The 21,139-nt window shown below is 41.3% G+C and overlaps 2 protein-coding genes and 1 long non-coding RNA gene across 11 annotated transcripts in view; 2 read left to right on the plus strand and 1 right to left on the minus strand.

Annotated features, from left to right (window-relative positions):
* The window catches only part of LOC101974187 (solute carrier family 28 member 3), a 117,618-nt gene extending 106,743 nt beyond the window's left edge, over nt 1–10,875 (plus strand). For 7 of the 8 annotated variants that reach the window (XM_078047397.1, XM_078047402.1, XM_078047401.1 and 4 more), the window contains 4 exons: nt 3,482–3,563; nt 4,367–4,465; nt 4,704–4,824; nt 6,080–10,875. In XM_078047397.1, the coding sequence (XP_077903523.1) occupies nt 3,482–3,563; nt 4,367–4,465; nt 4,704–4,824; nt 6,080–6,209 (432 nt within the window). In that variant the 3' untranslated portion in view covers nt 6,210–10,875. The remainder of the gene's footprint in view (nt 1–3,481; nt 3,564–4,366; nt 4,466–4,703; nt 4,825–6,079) is intronic. The other variant, XR_013438023.1, reaches the window with a different exon arrangement.
* Nucleotides 10,876–13,710: 2,835 nt separating this feature from the next.
* LOC144376872 (uncharacterized) lies at nt 13,711–15,927 on the minus strand. The gene is made up of 2 exons (XR_013437242.1): nt 15,132–15,927; nt 13,711–14,022 (listed from the first exon to the last, which is right to left on the minus strand). It is a non-coding gene; the product is annotated as an uncharacterized LOC144376872 (long non-coding RNA).
* A 1,744-nt stretch (nt 15,928–17,671) lies between these two features.
* The window catches only part of LOC110597334 (solute carrier family 28 member 3-like), a 122,930-nt gene continuing 119,462 nt past the window's right edge, over nt 17,672–21,139 (plus strand). The window contains exon 1 of one of the 2 annotated variants that reach the window (XM_078047406.1): nt 17,672–17,893. The gene's annotated coding sequence lies outside the window, so the exon portion shown is untranslated. The remainder of the gene's footprint in view (nt 17,894–21,139) is intronic. The other variant, XM_078047405.1, reaches the window with a different exon arrangement.

Here is a 21,139-nt window from a genome sequence, read left to right on the forward strand (position 1 = left end):
TGGAACTTTGGGGGTCATTCATGATTCAAATTATAACAGGTCCTACCCTCATGGAGCCCATAGTCTAATGATCACAAAGCCCTCTTCCTTCCAGGGGAAGGAATTTTATGAGCTCTGAGAAACTGCCTAAATGCAAACTGGTGCCTGGCCACCATCAAGAGATGGTAAGATGCATTATTACTGTCCAGGGGGAGACAGGGAAGAAAAAATACATGTCTATGATCTGAAAACTTTGATTTAAATGCCTCATAATCATGTCAACTTCAGAGCAACAGCCTACAAAGAGATGCTCATGTCTGCCTGGACTTTGGTGGGATGAGAAATTTGGATGAGGCTGTATTTATAGCTGAATCTCCAACTTCTTACCCCCTAAACAATAGAATTGTCATAAGTGGAAACTAAACTATTTCCATTACAGGAAATAGTGAATATTTCTGACCACCACCATTTCTATAACCTACTTGAAGTTAATGTCCCAGGTCCATATTGGGTTTTAAAAGGCAAAGGAGGAAAAGCAGGCTGCCCAAGTATTGAGACTGTACACCCCCAACACCAACACCACCCCTTCCAGCTGCCCAAAGACCAGACATACTAATTCAATTATGTCCCACATGTTACACAAGTTAGCAACAGCCTACTCCAGGACCACTGATTACACTTCGCAATCAGGGGCATTTTGACCCACACATCTGATAAGACAGGGGCTTTGTTTCTCACATGTTCTTTCTTCAATGAGCCTCACAGTGAAACTTGACCATTTACCCTCATTGTTTGGATGCCACCTACACCAATGGTTTTCCTGCCAAAAGTAAACAATAAGCTAAATTAAGTGAAATGTTTCCTATCCCCAACTGTCAGTTGCCAGCAGAAAATAGTTTTGCTAATGAGAAAAGTGAGCTGCCAGTTCTGGCAATGCTAAGCAGCTTTGTGAAAAGGCTGTTAAGAAAATGGAGACAGAACTGTAGCACTGATTTGGGTTTGGGGGTGAGCCCAGACAAAGGTAGGCACACAGAGCACATAGGGAGATGTGAGCTCAGTGGCCTCTGTCATTCATTGCTGTCATGATGGGAGCAGCATTTTGTTACTCCAGATTTCTGATTATAAATCAGCAATGGTGAGAAGAGCCCCAGCAATTTTTGCTTACCAACCAACAAGGGGTGAAGTATGTTCCGACAACATTTTAGAAAATATGACATGTGACTGAAGCATGCTATGTTCAAATCCCCAGTGATATCCATTGAATCACACCCACTGCCAACCTCCATCTAAGGTAAGAAGTCAACATATGGATGTGGCACCCACACGCAGAGAAGGAGACATTTATTGCTCCATCATTTTCTCTTTCCTAAAGATAATACTTTGCATGTTTGTTTATATCTTACTATATAACATCATTTAGAATTTAAAATCTCCAAAAAGTTGTAGAGGTTAAAGGCAAACTCCCTACCACCCAGTTCTCCCTTGAGCATAATGTGCTCACTGTTCTTAACCTTGCTTTTTGTGCTCAGTAGCATATCTTGGAAAACTTTCTATATCAGTGCCTATGACAGTATTCTATTGCACAAACACTGTAATTCATTTAACCAGTCCCTTGCTGATGAACACTTAGCAATTTGCTATTAGAAGTAGTGCCATGGTGGCTGTCCTTGTATATGTAGCATCTTTGCTTGCTCTCAAGGAGAGCTGTAGCATGAATTTTGTAGTGCAGTACATCCTTTTCCATTATGTAATCTTTCACTTTTGTGGACAAAGGCCAAATCAAATCATCCCAACCTCCCTTTCCTCTTCTTATAAAACCATACTTGGCCACATCTGTGTATCCCTTTGCCCTACAATCCCCAGATAGGGAAAAGAAGAGTCATAGTCCTTCATGCCATCTCCCTCCTCACAGTCTCTTAATAAGCGTGGCTCTTTTGAAGCCAATTGAACTAAATGAAAAGCACTAGAAAGAGTAGGGAACCAGGATGAGCTTTTCCAGGAACAGTAGACTGTGCAAAAACTCAATATTATTTTTCCTCCCTGCTGTTTGCACATTGTTTGAAAATAACAAAGAAGTTCTCAGAAACTGTGAGAGAGAAGAGGGGCCTTCCAGTCAACAAAAACTTGCCACAAGCACTTCAATCTTAAGCGTGAGCTTTTAAAAATCCAGTTAGCACAAGAAAAAAATAAAGTATTACTAGTGAATGTAGCATGTTTGGTTTGTTCTTTGAACCAAATCATAGATGTTTTAGGATATTGGAAAAAAATTATTGTCCCAATGATGTAGATACCTTTCTTCCTTCTCTTGCTTCCAAATGGGCAACCAAACATGTCCTTGGTATGACCAGAACTGAGAAAGAAAGGGAAGCACACACTGTGGCCAGACTAGACGGAAGCCCCTGTGATATATGAGAATTTCTCTTTTACTAATATTATTTCTTAATTTTCCTCCAGGCCCTTTGTAGTCAACAACCCCGTGAAGACCTCGTCCCAGGCAACCAATGATCTTTCTTTCACTGTCGATTACTTTTGGCTTTCAATAAGCATTCAGCATTCACGTTGTTATATATATTACTTCCATTTTCTTTTTCTTGCAGAGCAGCATTTTATTTTATAGATATTCATACTGTGTCCATTTTCCTACTGAAGGACATTTGAGTTGTTTTAAGTGTGGGGCTATTAAGAGTAAAGCTGTTATAAATATTCATGTACAGTATTTGGGGGGTCGTGTGTTTTTATAATTCTCTTAGGAAAATTGCTGGTTCATACAGGCAGCATGTATTAACTTGATGAGAATCTGCCGTAAAACAGCATGGCTGTGTCCTTTTGCGTTCCTACCAGCAATACACGAGTTTCCGTTGCATTGTAATTTTGCCATACTTCGTGTTGTCAGTCTTTTTAAACTTTAGCCATTTTAGTAAATGTATAGTGGTATCTCATTGTTTTTCATTTGCATTTCCCTGGTGGCTAATGATATTGAGCACCTTTTCATGAGCTTCTTGTTCATTTGCATCTTTTGTGAAGTATCGAAACCTCTCCACCCATTTTTCCTTGAGTATTTGTCTTCTTATCGAGTAATAGCATTTCTTTATATATTTTGAATAAGTTCTTTGTAAAATAAATGTAATGTGAATATTTTCTGGGACCAATTTTGTATCTCCACCAACTAGTACTACACGTGGCACACTGTAGCAGGTGGCCAGGTCCTGTGGAATATTGGAAATTACCAATGAGCAAGAAGTAGCATTTTTAGAAACCAAGGCCACCAATTCAAAGTCCATTGTAGAGCATTTCTTGAATCTACACGGCCCTCTTCACCCTCTCTCAAAATTCAAGGGAGGTGGTAAAAACTGTCTAGGAAACAATGGGTATTTGCCACTATATGCTGTGCATTTATGTGTTAATATCAATTCTGTAGTCAAAATACAAAGCCAAGTTGGGATGTCAGGTTTCTTAGGCTGGGTCAGATCATGGATCCATTGGTGTTTATGCTTGCTTGCAGATTCGTTCCGAGACAATTGCCACTTATGCCCTCTGTGGGTTTGCCAACTTTGGTTCCCTAGGAATAGTGATCGGTGGACTCAGTAAGTGAAAAGATATTCTTCTACAACAGATGTAACATAAACATACTTTGAATCTCCATCTCACTCCATCTCACATCTTATTCATGTCAGGAGAAAAGTTACCCTCGATAGTATAAAATCCTCTGGGGTCTATTTTTTATCCCCACTCTACAAGATAGATTTCCTGTGTAAACCCAAACTAACCTCAGAAACAATATCGTCAAACTTACAGATGCCTCTCCCAACCCAAAGTAACACAGAAGTTTCACTTGTATACTAACACTAGTAGATTGACTGATTGATTTTTATTTTGTTTTGTTGGGGATTGAACTCAGGGTTACTCTACCACTGAGCCATACCCCCAGTCCTTTAATTTTTTTGCTTTGAGACACAGCCTTGCTAACTTGTCCAGGATGGTCTCACAGTTGTTATCCTTCTGCATCAGCCTCCTGAGTAGCTAGGATTAATGGATGTACCATTATGTATGGATTTATAATACTTCCCTGCAGAAGGATTCTGGGAACCAATCAAAGATTGGTGGGAAAATGCTGTGATTTAAGAGTAATGTCTCCCACAGGCATGGAAATAGTTGGTGACAGTTGAGTCACCATCTCAGACCATCTCATCAATCCATCCCTCCATGCATCACCTTAGATTTGCCATGCTCTCCATGCTGTCTGAGCCCTTTGGATAAAACTAAGGACTTGTTTCTTTCCAACTGACCTGAAACTCCAATATCAGAACACTTTTTAGAGGCTACAAATTTGGATTTCTAACCAGTAGAATCAACATTAATCTCAACCAGCTCCTTTCATGTCTCCCAGCCTCTCTAGCGCCTGGCAGAAAGCGGGACATCGTCGCTGGATCTGTAAGAGCTCTGATCGCAGGGACTGTTGCTTGCTTCATGACAGCCTGCGTCGCAGGTACTACATCCTGTCCTTGTGTCCTGGGTGCCCACGGAAGGCAGCATTCAAGAAAGCAAGGTCTCCAATCCTTATATGCAGCATATGCTGCTGCAGAAAGCTGAGAGTCAGAGCTGCCATTAAGCGTATTGTAAATTTAAATGTGTGGCGTGGAGGCGGCTGGGAAGAAGCTTAGAACAGAAGGAGAGTTCGGTGACCACTAATTATGAAAATAAATGGCACTCTGTTCCACTTCTAGGCATACTCTCTGGCACCCCCGAGGACATCAACTGCCATCACATTTTAGAGAATGCCTTCAGCTCCAGTTTACCTGGCAACGCAACCACAGTGGTGTCTTGTTGCCAAAGTCTGTTGAGCAGGTATTACAATTTTGTTTTTAATGAAACTATTTTTCTTTTATATTTATATTGTTATAGGTACACTGCAATTATACATGAGTAGAATTCATTTTTATGTATTTGTACACACACACATTATAACAACATAATCTGGTCGATTTCACTCCCAATATCTTCCCTTCCCCTTTCCTCCTCTCTTCCACTCCTGTGCTAGTCTCCTTAGGTGTTGTACTCTTGATTATAACTTCTCTGTACTTGCTTATTAATAGTCAAATCAATCTTAAGATTTCCACTTACTTTTATAACTCTTATTTTAACGTAAGACTGAACATCAATTATATCAACATTTCACTTTGACTTTTCTCAGGTAAGACTAGGAACTAAAATTCTCAGTAGAACTGCTCAAGTATTTAATATGTACCAGCTATACATCTGTCACTTCGTATGAATTATGTCACTTACAACTTGCAATCACTGTATGTTGAGCACTATTACTTTATTTTTCTTTTTTTGCATTTGATATAGCAGAGGCTTAGGGAGGTTATGTCCACTCAAGGAAAATTAGTGCCAGCACAACCAAGATAATTCATGCCCATCTACCCACAAAGATAATTCATGCCCATCCACCCATGCTCCACCTGCTATTGCCTCCCTTCCAAGGGGATCAAAACTATCCATCTGACAACATGGTGATAGACTATAGTGGATAAGCAGCCACCATGGACCCATGCAGCCATCTCCACCTTCTATGGTTTCTTCTCACAAAATCAGTATCCCCATCATCCCATCAGCTCTCTTTTATGTGCAGGTGCATTACAAAGATTGATTCTATCTCTGCTTCTTCTGGTAAATAGGAAAAATCCTGGAAGTCACACAGAATTTGAGAGCCAAAATTAATTCCCCCATGTCTGTCTATAACTGTCTTTAACTCACCCTAACCAGAAGGTGAGGGGGAAAAAAATCAGCTTTCTGCCCTGGGCCTTGCTTTTTTTTTTTTTTGGCAGGGGGCGTGGTTTGTGGGTACCAGGGGTGCCTTACCACTGAGCTATATCCCCAGCCCTTTCTATTTTTTATTTTGAGACAGGGTCTCACTAAGCTGTTGAGAGTCTCACTAAGTTGCTGAAGCTGGCTTCAAACTTATTCCCCTGAGTTTCTGGAATGCAAGAAGGGTGCACCACAGTGCCCCATTCCTGTGACATTTTTAATGTGTCACCTTCTGCTCAATCATTGTTTCTGCTGTACAAGGCTCAACTAAGGGTTTCATTCTACTTTACAGCAGCATTACTGACAAGGAACCTCGTGGGATCATCCCAGGAGGAAACTACAACCTGTACTTTGTGAAGAGCTGCTGCAAATTGTTGAATCCACCAAATCTGAACTGCAGTTGGATCCCTGACACATTTTGAATTCCACCACTTCCCCATTGGAACTCTGTGTGAAGATGTTGAGTTTTCTGCTTTGGAGAGAAAAAAATAGAGCTATTGTCTACGGATTAATAAATTTAATCATGGAATCAAGTTTAATTGCAAGGAAAGAAGAAAAATTAAGAGTGAACCTTCCAGAGCTATAATATCTTCCTGCTTCCCTTCCCTCCCCAACGCACCTTCTCCACACTGTGACCAACTATGATGTCTCCAACTGAGGTATCATCTCCACTCTCAACAATGTCTTCTAACCTTACGTTTTTAAGGTATTTCATGACAATACAGGTTTAAACAGTAGCTCTCAACAACACGGCTGTGACTCAGCCATATCTTCTTAGTATGCTAAATAGGCCCAGAGTGACTTGTTTTAAACACATCTCAGGTGATATCACTCTGCATTCACCCTAACTTCCCTGAAATAATTTGAACTTGAATTTCACCCAAAAGGAAGGCTGATCAGCAAACACCTACTGATTGTCTACCATCCAGAGGTCCTACCTAAATCCAGAGTTCTTCAGAAAAGCATGTAGACCATATAAGAATAAGGATTTAAATTCTGTAATCTTGGAGAGTTGTATCAATCAGTTTAAGTTAAGTTATGCTGCAGTAACAAACAATCACAATAACTTGTAGCTAAATTTATCTTTCACTCATATTACCTTTGTAATGGTCAACTTTGGCTTAATCTATATTTTCTTAATTTCCAGGATGCAGGCTAAAGAAGCAGCCTTTGTGTGGGGCATGCTGGTATTAGAGAGGGAAAAGAAAGGTAGGGATAACATGATGGTTCTTAAAATTTCTGCTAGTGGAAGTGACACCATTCACTTGCCCTATATTCCATTACCCAGAAGAAGTCCTATGGGAAATATAATGTCTGTGACCATACATGAATTATCCTATCAAAGAGAAGGATGGTGAGTATTTTACAAGAATAATATGATACTATAGAGTACATGATATCTATTCTTCCTTCAAGGAGTCAACTTGTTACAGGACATAATGGTAGGCCTATTCATGTGCAAATTTAGTAATATTCCTGGTGACAAGACTGGAAAGCAATCTTCATTCAAAAAAAGCCATATAAGGACTGATCAAGAAGAAAAATAAGTTCTTGTTCAGATCTGAACAACTTCATTGATATTTCCATTGACTAGAGAGGTGTCAACATCAAACTTGCTAACTGGGTCTCAGAAAATGTCAGAGATGATGGTGGTTTCCTTTAATGACATGCTCATCACTGATGCTCTTAATATTCCAAAGAACACATTGTGTGAGAAAACACCAATGCCTCTGAGTCAAAAAGTGACTCACAGAGAAGAGACTCTGAATGTGACAAAGTTCTGATACCTTAAGCAATTTGTTTCTTTTTTTTTCATCTGTTCATGCACAGGAGTTATTACTTTTTTAAAAGATCATGAGTAAACAGTTGTGTTGTTTTGCTGTTCTTTTGGTTTTGGGTTGTTGGAAGTGAAGGAGTGATCTCAAAGGACTCTTTATCCTTAAAGTAAATACACCAAAATATTTCTAATTTTTTATTTGTATCCATTTTTCTTGGGATCCAATATGCCCTTTCATTCTTTACACTTTATTTTAGGAAAATATATTTGCATGTCCTTTTGGTTTCAGGCTTCATTATAGCATAGGACAATATGTCAAAACTGCCAATAATTCACATGTTGGTTCTCCTTTCTCAGCTATGGCTATGTAATGACAAAAGATAGAGTTCAAAAATTGGTTGGCTATTAGAGAGCCTCAGGAATGAGATGGAATAGAAGAATCCAAAGAGTTAAAAAGAATTAGAAAATCTTTTGTCATTACTATTCTTTAAATATTTGTAACTCTCCTCTAAGCTTGTTTTTTTACATAATTGCTACTCTGTTTATTATTAAGTTTGTCTTTTCAAATTGTAAAATTAGTCATCTTTAATAAAAAATGAAGATTGTATAAACATAGCTAAACATATTTCTCCCCACCCTGTTTACCTGGCTCTTCTGCCAGTACCATACCCCCAGGCTGTCACTGTGCACACCTTTCTCCTTGTTTAAACAAATGGTTTATTAGAATGCGGGGGATTTATTATTGGTGAACAAGTGGAATGAGTCTATTTACACATTATCTTTAACTTCCTTCTTTTTAGTTGGCAATAAACATGGACATTCCTGCAAGTTATTTATACTTCTAACTTTATCCTTCCCTTCTCCCTAGGGTGTCCAGATTTTTAATCTATGCAAATTTTTCCATATACTTTAAATCTATATTTTTTATGATGTCCAATGAAATGTAAATGCTATGTGAACAGCTGTTGTGATGTATTGATTAGGAAATAGTGACAAGGAAATTCTATACATGTTCCATACAGAATATTTTTAATCCCCAGTTGATTGTATCTAAGGATACAGAACCCAAAGATACACACATCCTATTGGTTCTGTGTCTCTGGAGAACCCTGACAAATGCATACACCTCATATGGTATAAATTAAGTGTAATTATGTTGTAAACTATTTATTTAGAACAATGCCTTGTGTGTATAAATTATTGCCAATATGAAAGAGCAGTTATCATCTGAACTCCCCTAATCAGGAATCCACACAGCAGAGGTGATTAATCAAAAATAATGAGAAGAACAGTAATCATAAATCCACACTCATCTTAAGAAAAACTCTTCACTAGTGGTAGCTGCTTCATGTTCTGTTGCATGTGAAACATTTCCCAAGAGCTGGCCTAACCCTCCAACTCCTATGATGGGAATTATCACAAATAATACACAAGAAAATTGCAAGTAATGTTTAGCCCTGTATGGTTAGTAGTTAGCCTGCAGAAATTAATTCATTGCTTTGGCTTTGGGCCCAGTAGAAAAGCAAACCCCAATGCCAACATGGATCTCCTGCATGGTAGCAAGTTAAAGTCCCATATTTAACCAGACAATCCAAGGGACACCATGCCCACAAAGGACAACACGGATCCCTTGCCTTCAAACGCTCTCTGAACTGGCGCTTTTGTCTCCCTGCTGCTTCTCTCATTAAAGAACTAAATCAAAGCCTGACACCTGGTTACTATCTATTTGTAGGAGAGTTATATTGCTAACACTCCTGAGGGAGCCATGCTGAGAACTTCAGATGCCAGCTTCTTAATCTACAGTGGGAGATTCATGATGCACATTCTAAATGTTTGAAATCATGAGTCCTGTATGAGAGACGGCTGCCTCACAAATGTGATTGACACACATTTACCCACCATTTTTGGTATCATTGGCCTCTTATGGAGATTTATTTTCCTTTAACCATCCTTCTCATGAAATTCCAATACTACAGATAGACTGTAATATCTGATTATGAACTGTGCCTCTGGAGGGCCACACACTACTGTTACAGCTAATATTTTTCCATACCCCCTTCAAGGCCCCATGTGTTAAGATTTTTTTTAAGTGATAAAAACCTAATAGACATAAAGGATGTCAAATATATTATAATAACCTGAAATAATATAATAATATTTGTGTCCCCATGTTTTCTTGACAGAATAATATCACCCCCAAGGGGACCCTTTAAGCTCTATCCTACCTCCATTTGACCTTGGGAAAGTTACTTCCTCTCATAAGGCTGTTGTGGGGTGCAGAAGAGGTAGAAACCCTTCAGATCAGGATGTCTTGAGGCTCTTTTTCTTAATAATTTATTTTGCCTTTGTAAATAAAAAGTATTGCTAACTATAAATTGTTTGTTTTAATTGAATACTGTGAACCTTACAAATATGGAGCATGGAGCCAGGACTTCAGGAGGCATCCCAAGCGCCCTGCCTCTGTGCATGAACTTCCCTGGATGTCCTCTGTTGGGAGACCTCTGTCCCACAGTGAAACATGCTGCAGAAGACTAGAGACCTCCTACCAAAAGGACGCTTCTACCAAACCAACCTGCTGAAATAGCAGCAGTTGTGGCAGAGATGAAGGGACAGCTGCAGAGAAAAACTTTATAGAACTTTCTCGATGTCACTTAAAAATTAGGTGATTTTGTCTTCAAAATATAAAATGTTTTCTCACTCCTAATACATGAAGCCCCTGACCTCCCAAAGAACACAAAGCCCTGCCAGATTCGACTTCACTCTGTGGAAACCATATTAGGACAAAATTAAAGGTGTTTCCTTGGAGGATAAATTTGCTGGCTTGGGAGCAGGAGGAAAAGACTGGAAAACAAACTCATAATGTGGTGGCTGCAGGAGGAAAGAAGAATGCAGGCCAAAGTCTCTCTCCTTCCCCTCTCCCCTGGGTACTAGGATTGAATCCAGGAGCACTTTACCACTGAGTCCCACATCCCCGGCCCTTTTATTTCTTATTTTGGGACAGTGCTAAGAGCCACAGCCAAGTAATATGATGCATGGCATTTTTGGTTGAAAGGTGATGCCAGCTGGCCATTGAGATGATATGACTATGTTAAGATTTGCATTCATATGGATATTGGACTCCTGTTGTTCACCTGGGCCTGCTACTGGACTCCTGGAGAATTCCCATTGGTTGGGGAAGTACAGTAGGAATTCCGGGGGAGGAACTTCCTCTGGGGTTCCGGGAGAACGCCACGTGGGTCAATCGGGATTCTTCCCGGGGGCGTACTGGGCATTGGCGGCAGTTTCAAAAAATAAAGTTTGTTCCTGCTTGAGTGGCTCGTGATTTTGTGCCTAGCCAGACTGCAGCAGGACAGGGTCTTCCTAGTTGCTGAGGCTGGCATTGAACTTGAGATTCTCCTGGCCAAGCCTCAGAGTTGCTGGGGTGACCCGCCTGTGTCACTGTGCCTGTCCCCCAGGATCTCCTTATCCTCTTATCTCCCTGTTTAGGGAAGATGCTCTTTTCCTTACTAGAGATTCAAACCTAGAAGTCTGTAAATAAAAGAAGAACATTCAATAAATAAATAAATACTTAAATATTTTTAAAAGCAGAACAAAGAGAGAAAGAGAACAGGGAGGGACGGTTTTAAGCAGGCTGTGAATGATTATTATTCATGCCAGGAAATCATGAGAGTGACATCAGCAAAGTCATCTGGGTGGTTGCCCCACATTCAAAGCACTTGGGAAAAAGTGCTTTTTCTTGAGGTTTCAAATGAAAGCAAAAAATAGGAAAAAAGAAGTCAATCCCCCCAGTGCCTCAAACCAGGCTCATGTGGTTTCTTCCCACTTCCTCAGTCCTTCTCACTCAAGTACCATCCCAAAGCTTTTATAATCCAGTCGAACCCTCTACAGGATTCAAACCAATCTCATCACTTTAATGTAGGGAATCTTTAAGGTGGGGAATCTTCTTGACTGCCTGCTAAGCTCACCAGTAATCTACATGCATTTCCAGGACAACCTGGCAATTGAAATTGAATCTCCTACAGTCAATGAGACAATGTCCCTCCAAAGTATGCACAAAAGAAAACATAGTGAGAGGAAAAACTACAACTACCACTTGGGTCAAATAAAATAAAGTTTTCCTGAAGTCCTAGGAAGAACACTAAGTCACCTCACGTCCCTAGTGCCAAGATTGAGAAAGTCTGCTTTCTAAAGGCATAGTCCATATGGATGATCTGATTTTCCTCGCCTGTGAAACCAGGTGGCCTGCCTCACACAGGTGGTCTTCAGTTCAGGTGATGGAATTCTGCCAATTCTGAGAATATGTGATGCATAGCATTGTTGGCAGCTGGAATATCTCACAAAGCTTAATCCTGCCCTAAACCAATGTACCAATGTCTTGACTTTTTCTAAAGTAGATCTTATTAAGCTGTCTTTTAAAACTTAACTAACTTATATCTGAAACCTTGAAATGACTTGTGAACTCTTGTAAATCACATAGGAAATAATCTCCTAGGATCCCTTAATCATGATTAGGAATTAGTAACTGGTGGGGTATGAGGATGTTGACAACAGGAGAAGCTTCAAACTATAAATAAGAGTCACACAGGTGTATCCCAGCAACTTGGAGGTTGAGGCAGGAGGATTGCAAGTTCAAGACCAGCATCAGCTATTTATTAAGACTGTGTCTCAAAAAGTTTTTTAAAAAGAGTGGGGATTAACTCAGTAGTAATGTTTCTTGGGGTTCAATCTCCAGCACCCCCCCAAAAAAATTTCATGAATAAAATGATCACTCTTTACAGAGCCAGTGCCACATTTGGTCATCCCTTAGCATCCATCGGGTATTGGTTCTAGGCCCCTCCATGGACACCCAAATCCAAGGATGCTCAAGGCCTTTATATAAAATGACAAAGTATTTTTATGTAACAAATTCACATCTTTCTGTATACTTAAAATCATTTCCAGACTACTTATAATACCTCCTGCAAAGCAAATGCTCTGTAAATAGCAGTTATATTATATTCTGGAGGGAATAATGACAAGAAAAAAAGTCTGTACATGTTCAATACAGACTTGGTCATTGTAAGCCTAACTGCAAGGCACATGTCAGCAAAACTGGCAATTCTGACCCATGGTGGTTGGGTTCGTGGATATGGCGGGCTCACTATACACTTAATGTTTTGGAAGTCCAGAATTCCTCTAGCTGATTGCCTTTCTTGTGCTCTCTTCTGCTATTGATCTCCAAAACCTCAGAATCAGGATGTGCACAGAAACTATCTCCCAAACTGTTTTTGATCAATTTAGAACACACAGAGTTCGTTGATGCCACAGGCCAAGCAATAAGAAGACAGTTTGCCCTTCGACATCACTGACCTCCTTCAGGAATGAGCCTAAACCCCTAAGGAAGCCCCTCAAAGAAAGAGACTTGACCGGAGGGGTGCGTGAAATAGTCTTGTCCTCTTCAAGTTCAGGCTAGGTAAACCATGTGTAAGTGGTGGTGGGGGGCAGAAAGATCAATCAGTGTGTCCCTCCATGCTGTACAGCTCCACTCCCCTCCCTGGAAGGACTTACGCAGAGGCTCTGCTGGAGGACACCCCTGCTGGATTCTCCAGTTCCTTCCCCTAAGCCTAGACATAACAGTCCTGTTTTGGTAACCTTGAATCACTATTTACATTTTCTCATTTTGGACTGGTCAGTTCATCCACAGCAGCTGCAGGAATTACTCACTCCCATCCTACATATAAGAAACACTAAGCTAAAAAGTTGAGTGCCTTGCCCCAAATTGTCATATGATAGGTGAATGTGAACACTAGAAGACAGTCCCCTTCCTCCTGGATGGCTGGGGAGATCATTCCAGGAGTGTAAATTGTAATTCCAAGGAAGTATTGAACCTTCTGAGAAACATTTTAATAATATCTTTCCAAAATGTGCCAGTTAAGTCATATTCCTTTAACCTATCTTCAGAAATAACGTAGCCAAAAAAGAATTGCCTTTACAGGTTATTCAATTCTTAATCTTAAGATTATCTTATGTATGGAGAGAAATTATTATACCCATCTAATAAATGAGTAAACGGAGACCTGAAGAAGTGGTGTGGTCAAATCTCATTGCTGTGGTGTGGACTCAGAACCAGATCTACCTGAGTTCTAAAAGGAAAGTGACCACAACACTCGGAACAACCAAGAGATCTTTATTGTGGTGGTGTCTGATTAACAAGGAAGGAAGAGAAAAAAGAGGGAGAGAGAAGAAAGAGAGAGCAAGAGAGGGAGGCCCGGCAGGAGAGAGTTTTATAGCCAAAATCTAATGGGGTCTCTGGGTCTGCAAGCTGCCTAGTTGGCATACAGTGATTGGATCATACAGTAGTTGCTAAGGGTGTCATCTTCAGCCTTCATGCAGACAGGTCAGGGGTCAGATGTGTGCTTCCTTTGCATCAGACTGGTGGGGGTTGAATGTTCAGCCTTTAGTGGGCTTGAGTGTTCATTCTGAGGCAAACAAGTCATAAGAAACCAGACAGGTGAATGTCCAGTGTTCAGCCCACCCGGCAGCTTACATTTGTTGAGCCTGCTCTGCAACTAACATTTCTCCCTTTTTGTTTTTCTAAATGGCTTGGGGATGATGTAATTCAAATTGGCTACTTCCTGCTGAGAGGGGGTGGTGTGGGGCCTTCCTGGGAGAGCAGGGGAATGTTCCGGGAAAGGCTTGGGAATACCAAAGCAGCTAGAAATAACACACACTGGCTATGGACAGTTATCTAGGAAAGGGAAAAGTCCATAAAGGTTCCTTGAAGCCATAGGTTGAGCAGTGGAGAACCTTGGTATCAGCCATTGGTCCTCTGGTAAGGACTCTGGGAAATATCAGAGGTGGCTTTGTTGAATCCAGTAATGTTAAGGGTGACGGCTTGATTGCAGCCAGTGGAAAGGCAATCGCTTTGACCCATAAATTGAGAGTGGGTGGTGCCATCCTGGTGCTATATGTCTTGGATGTAGAAGTGCCATCTATGGGTTGGGAAAGAAGCTTGAGCGAGATTAAGGATTAGTAAAAGAAGAAGAGGATTGGCAAGAAATTTTGTGATTGGTGGGTGGAGTGGAAGTCCAGAACTGGACATTTGGAACAGGTGCCTTTTTAAGGTGGGAGACATGGTACCAGGGATAGTGACCCAAAAGCTTGGCTACTGTTGGGGTAGTAAGTATGGCTGTATGGGGTCCTGCCCAGTGAGGTTCCAACAATGAGGATGCAGTTCTTGAAGTAAGACTGAGTCACCCAGTTGAAGAGGGTCCAATTCAGCTTGTGGTTGCACTGGGATTTAGGCAATGAGTGGCGCAGGAAGGCACCAGGCTGCATGTTCCCTTAGGAGTTTGCGTAGAAGTTTGATAGGGCAAATAGGACACAAGGGGAGGAGGAGTGACTGGAAAGCTTTGGTTGGTTAAGAAAGTGCACCCATAGAGTTGCTCAAAGGGGCCTGAGGGAGCTCTAGGGGCTGCCCAAATTCCAATGAGGGTCAATGGCAGGAGATTGGTCCAGGAGAGTCTGAGTTCAATAGCAAGTTTAGTGAGATGATCCTTGAGAATGCCGTTAGTTCTCTTAACCTTACCCGAGGATTGGACTCCATAGGGGATGTGGAGCCTCCAAGTGATGTTGAGGCCTTTGGAGACTAATTGAACAACCTGAGAAGTGAAGGCTTGACCATCATCTGACTGGATGGAGGTGGAAAGTCCAAACCTGGGAATGATCCTCTCAACAAGGATGGAGGCAACAGTGTCAGCACTTTCCCTGGAGGTAGGGAAGGCTTCTATCCAACCTGAAAAAGTATCAATGAAAGTGAGTAGGTAGAGAAGTTTTTTGTGCCTAGGCATGTGAGTGAAGTCGATCTGCCAGTCTTCACCTGGCAGGTAGCTCCTCATCTGATGTGTGAGGAGTTTAGGTTTGATGCTTCCTTGTGGGGATACTGTACAGCAGACAGAACATGTGGAGTGGACCTGCTAGAGAGTAGTTCTCATTCCTGGGAAGTGAAAGAGGTGTTGTAAAAATTGGAAAAGGGGTCAGGGAGAGTTTTAGATGGGGGCAGAGTCTCTGGAGCTGGAGGAGTTGGTCATGAGTCATAGGTCTTCATCTTGGATATCAGGGATTGGTAGTCTTGAAGGAGTAATTGATTGACTGGTTGGTGAATTTGTGTATCTGATCTTGCAGGAACTTCTGTAGACAATTCAACAAACATGGTCCTATTAGGAGAAACATAAAGAGAACTAATAAGAGTCCTGCAAGGGGGAGGAGCCAAGGTCATACTTGAGTGAACATTCCCCATGGAGACTGTTTGCCTAGTTGCTGTCTCCTCTTTTCTAGCTTTTCTTGTCCTTCATTACCCCCACAAATGACTGTGTTTGGTTTAACTATTTGGGGTAGGTGTTTAAGATCAAGCTGGTCAAAATTGACTTTGTTTCTATCTATTGTTAAGAGTCAGTTAAGTTCTCATAAGGGTCACTCATGGGGGACTTGAGAGCAGCTTCTTAGTTCTGCTCGTGCCATTTGCACTAGGATGGGTCCAGGACTTGCTTGACCATGTGGCTTCCCTTGGAAGCATCAAGGATGTCTCCTTCCTCCAATGACTTCCTATTCACAGCAAGTGCACTGATTGGCTTTTTATTCTCTGGTGGTTCTCATTACTCTCCCTGATTGGGAGATTATGTGGCCCAGAGTTGCAAAGCTCTTTAGAGAAGTTCCTTGTTTATCTGATTGCAGCCAGATTCAGAGGGTAAGAGCCAAATATTGGTTTTATCGGCCCTTTTAATTTAATTTTAATTTTAAGTCTTGATCTTAAGCATCTAGCAAGTCAGACTCACCCATCTTAAATTAAGGATACTGGGCTTTAACTAAAGTCTGGCCTACTTTGGAGTCATTCTGACATGTAGTAAGATGGGAGGCAAAGACTTATCTCAGGTAAGGTGGGGCTCTTTTTAAATCTGAGGTAAAGTGTTCTAGTATTGAAGGTGATCTTTGTTTTTTAAATATCATTTTATAAAGTTTACATATACTGTTGCTCGAGGTCACATGAATATTAGCTAACACAATATAATATTATATTTAAATTATACCCCAGTGTATAGAACTTACATAATCTTATTGATAAAAGGTCCAGTTATAGAACATTAAATGATATAAACAAATCTCCAATATGTTATTCTTATAAGCCTAAAATTACCATGCAACCTTTTGGAGATTACTAGCTTGATATAATTCTCTTTGGAAGCTTCTACCTTAAAGACTTATATACCTGGAAAATATGAATGCATTTAATATACAAAGAAGAGCAATAGCACCACAATTACATCGATGTTTTTATCTTAATCAAGTTTAGCTTTTAAAGAAATAACATATTACAATATTACAAAATCACAGTTGTTTTTTAGCCACAGTTGTATAATCCTTAATTCCTTCAAGATTATTTACACAAAATCTTCCGTATATAAGCAATTTACACAGACCTTCTTTATCACCTACTTAAACCCTCTGATTTACTTAATCACACAGATTCTCTTATTCCAGAAACACTTTTTCCCTTCTATTAAATCCATACCTAGAACCTTCTGATTTCTCTTTTTGATCTGTTAACTTCTTTATTCACATTTTGACACAATCCTTGTAAATTTCTGAATCTAGGCAAATTATTCCATTTTAATAAGAAATATTTTGTTATTTACAGTACACAGTTAATCACATCTGTTTACCATTTCATGAAAACATAAGCAGGTTTAAGTATATAGAATTATAATGTTGTAGGGATGGACAAGGCAAGGCACCAAGGATAGCATTGAAGATGGGGAAATAGTTTTATTTGGCTGCAGCCAGGCTCAGAGGTCACAGCTTCTGCTGCAATCAATCAATCAATCAATCAATCTCCTGAACCCCAAGTTCAGGTAGTTTTGGAAATTTATACCCAGCATGTAAGAGGAGGGACTCAGAAGTTCACAGTCTGCAGAAGATCACATAAAAGCATTTTTTTTCACTGTTCTGGGCAATGTAACCCTTCAAGGACACCTGAGAAAGGGAGAGCTTTTTCTTCTCTTTGTTTCCTCCCCCTTCCAGCAGTTACCATGGAGTCCAACAGGTAACTTCTCTTATCTTAGACATGGAGACACCTCTATGAATCCTCAGCTCAAGGCCAGAGGGCTTGTTTACATATTTTTGTGAAAAACTAGGGAGGAGGTGTCTAGCATCTGCAGTTCTGACTTTTCCAGGCAAGTGGCCAAGTAAAACCAAGCAACACAAAAAGAGGAAGTTTATCTACATTAAATTTTGTTGTAGAGACTCTTCTGCTGATAGTCCTAAAATCAGCCATGGTGAAGATTTCTGGAGAAGGTCAGTAAGACTTTTCTGCGGGCCTGGGGGCCGGGGGGAGACGGAAGGTGGGGATGAGAGCAGCTCAGGTAGACTTTAGAATTAGGAAGGAGATGTAAAAAAAATAATGGGAAAGGGGTTTGGGACTTTCCCTAGCAAGGAAAACTTGAGCAGTAGAATAGATAGAGCAGAAGGGAGTACAGGAGCGAAGATCCCAAAAAACCTGTATTGACTTTAACTTCTTAGTAACCTTGTTTTCAGTGATAACAAAGCAACTTTAAAGGCTATTTTCACCAGATATAAGATAGGGGTCTGAGGGCCCTCCTCAGCTCATTTGAGCTTTGGGTTAGCCAGTAAGGGGGCCTGGTGGGACCAGGTGTGGTCACAGACAGGAGAAGACAAGAGTGAGTGGATGGAGGGATTCTTTAGTACCTGCTACCTCACACAAGGGGGCAACAGTTTGGGGAAGGACAGTGGTGTAGGTTTTTGATCTAGTAATTGGAAGGAAGAAAGCATGTTGTTGAGGCAGGGGTGATGGTGGAGGGGCTGGGGCAGAAGGTTAAGGGTGACGACCTATTTGAGCCAGGCAATAGAGTGGAGGTTCATTAGCAGGGTCCAAAGTAGTGGATGAGTCCAGAGGAAGAGAAGGTTGAGAGTCAGTGGTTGGGGGGGTTGTTTTGCAAGCTAGAAGAATTTGTAGAGGTTTTCAAGAGGTGCAGAGAGCAGGCTTGGATCAGAGCAAGAAGAAAGCTTGGATATAGGGGATGTTTATCCATTTTTTCGAATGCTCTGAGTAGTTGTAGAGACCCCTTAGAATGGAGGGATCCAGAGATCCAAAAGGGGGTCATTTGCTTTGGTTGTCTAGGGGATAATTAGGCCAATCTTGGGTGCTATATTTAATCAATTTGTGGGGTTTGATGTCCGGTGTCAAGTAGAGGATCTTGAGGTTGTCTAAGAGACATTGTGAGGGAGAGTCAGCAGGCATAGAGGATGTATTTCCCATCTTGCAAACATTATATGGGGAGAGGAGGGAGCTTATTTATTGTCAAAAGGAGCATCCCTGCTAGAGCCAAAAATCAGGCACTGCCTAGTGGCAGGTTCGAGCTACAGAGATTGGTCATCACCAAATCCTGATAGTTGAGGCTTCCATACTGGACAGGGCCAGGGCCATGGGAGACCTTGACCAAGGCTTTTTGGGACTCCTCCTGGAGAGGCTGGAGACTCCCAGGGCTGGAGAAGGAAAATGGAAGGGGAGGGTAAGCATATCTCTAGCAGCCGAGTCATAAAGTTGAGAAGACTTTATGAGGGTCACCTAGATCGTGAAGGTCTAGTTGGGATGTGATTTTCCTCTCTGTTATGTGTTCTTGAAAGTCCTTTGAAGATGATGTATGAGGTCTATGCCAGGGAAGAGGGAAGGAAGGAATTTTGAACCCAAGAGTCAAATCTGCCCAAGGAGGGAGTCCATGGGGACCATCATGGCCTTTAAGGCTTTGATGGGGTCTTTTCCTCCCCACAGGTGGGCAAAAAGGTCAAATCCTCCCGACACCACCATTGGGTTTAGGACTCCAGAAAGGGGAAACTCACCAATCGAAGGTCGGTGGTGGATGTAGTTCTGGAGGTCAAGAAAATGGGTTCAGGTCATCTGGTGACTGGCACGTCCGAAGGAAGAAGGACCCAAAAGTGGGTTTTCACCCTCTTCCTGGGTTTCAGTACTGGATGAAAGGAAAGTGACCACGACTCTTAGAGAGAACAAGAGATCTTTATTGCGGTGGTGTCTGATTAACAAGGAAGGAAGAGAAAAAAGAGACAGAGTAAGAGAGAGAATAAAGAGAGAGAAAGAGAGGAGTGCCCGGCAGGAGAGTTTTTATAGCCAAAATTAATGGGGTCTTTTGGTCTTATTGGCGTACAGTGATTGGATCATACAGTAGTTGCTAAGGGTGTCATCTTCTACCTTCAGGCAGACAGGTCAGGGGTCCGACGTGGGTTTCCTTTGCACCAAAGAGTTGGGCATCCAGTGTTCAGCCTTGAGTGGGGTTGAATGTTCAGCCTTGATGCAAACAAGCCATAAGGAACCAGATGGGTGAGGGTCAAGTGTTCAGCCCACCCTTTAGCTAATATTTGTTCAGCCTGCTCTGCAACTAACAAGTCCAGAGCTCAGATGACCTGTGCACTGTACTGCTGCCTATAATTTTTTTTCTTTTTTTTATTGTTGGTCATTCAAAACATTACATCTAATTTGATATATTTCACAGTTTGATTCAAAAGGGTTATGAACTCCCATTTTTACCCCATATACAGATTGCTGAATCACATCAGTTACATCAATTACATTTCCATTGATTTACATATTGCCATTCTAGTGTCTGGTGTGCCTATTATTTTTGCAATTGAGACATAACATTTATACACGCCACAAGTTTTCACATGTCACCACCACCTAGATCAAGGACAGGACATGCCATTGCTCCAGAAGTCCCCTGGGGCTTCCTTGCAGGTACACCCTCTCCTGTCTCCTGTACTTTTTTTTCACCCTTCAGGAGACTGCAAGGTACTTAACCAGGCATAAGTAAAATCGCCTGTAATGATCACTTGCTCAAGGAACCCACACAGGGGTTTTCGGATCTCGTGGTCACAATGAGGGACATATCTGACTGATCAAGTAACAAATGTTAGCTGGGTGCTGTGACCCATGTCTGTAATCCCAGCAACTCCAGAGGCTGAGGCAGAGGATTACAAGTTGTAGGCCAGCCTGGGCAACTTAGTGAGACTCTGTCTCAAAAAATGAAAAGAGCTGGGAATGTAGTTCAGTGGTACAGTGCCCCTTGGGTTCAATCCTCACTATCAAATAAAAGTAACAAACATTTATTTCCCAGTGCTAGGTACTGTGCCAGTGCCAGGTAAGCAGCAATGGCAAAGCCAGCTTTCAAGTCACTGAGAGTTCAAAGATGAGTTGATATTAGACAACTACACGGATGTATAAGGGGTACATCATTAGTAAGCAGCATGTGACAGAGTAGAAGATGTTTTGAAACATACTGGAGGAAAGGTCAAGGATGCTGTTCCTGGGGAAGTGAAAAATGCTGAAGCTGGAAAGGCCAGTGGTCAGCATTTTCCAGGGAGAGGAGGAAAAGTCCTTGGGCAGAAAGCGTGAAAATGCAAAGGCCCTTAACCAAGCACAGTGACATATGCCTATAGTCCAGTGACTCTGGAGGCCGAGGTAGGAGGATCACAGTTTGAGGCCAATCTCAGAAAGTTAGCATGGCTCTA

This window comes from Ictidomys tridecemlineatus, chromosome 4, assembly GCF_052094955.1.
Source record: "Ictidomys tridecemlineatus isolate mIctTri1 chromosome 4, mIctTri1.hap1, whole genome shotgun sequence".
Taxonomy (NCBI): Eukaryota; Metazoa; Chordata; class Mammalia; order Rodentia; family Sciuridae; genus Ictidomys; species Ictidomys tridecemlineatus.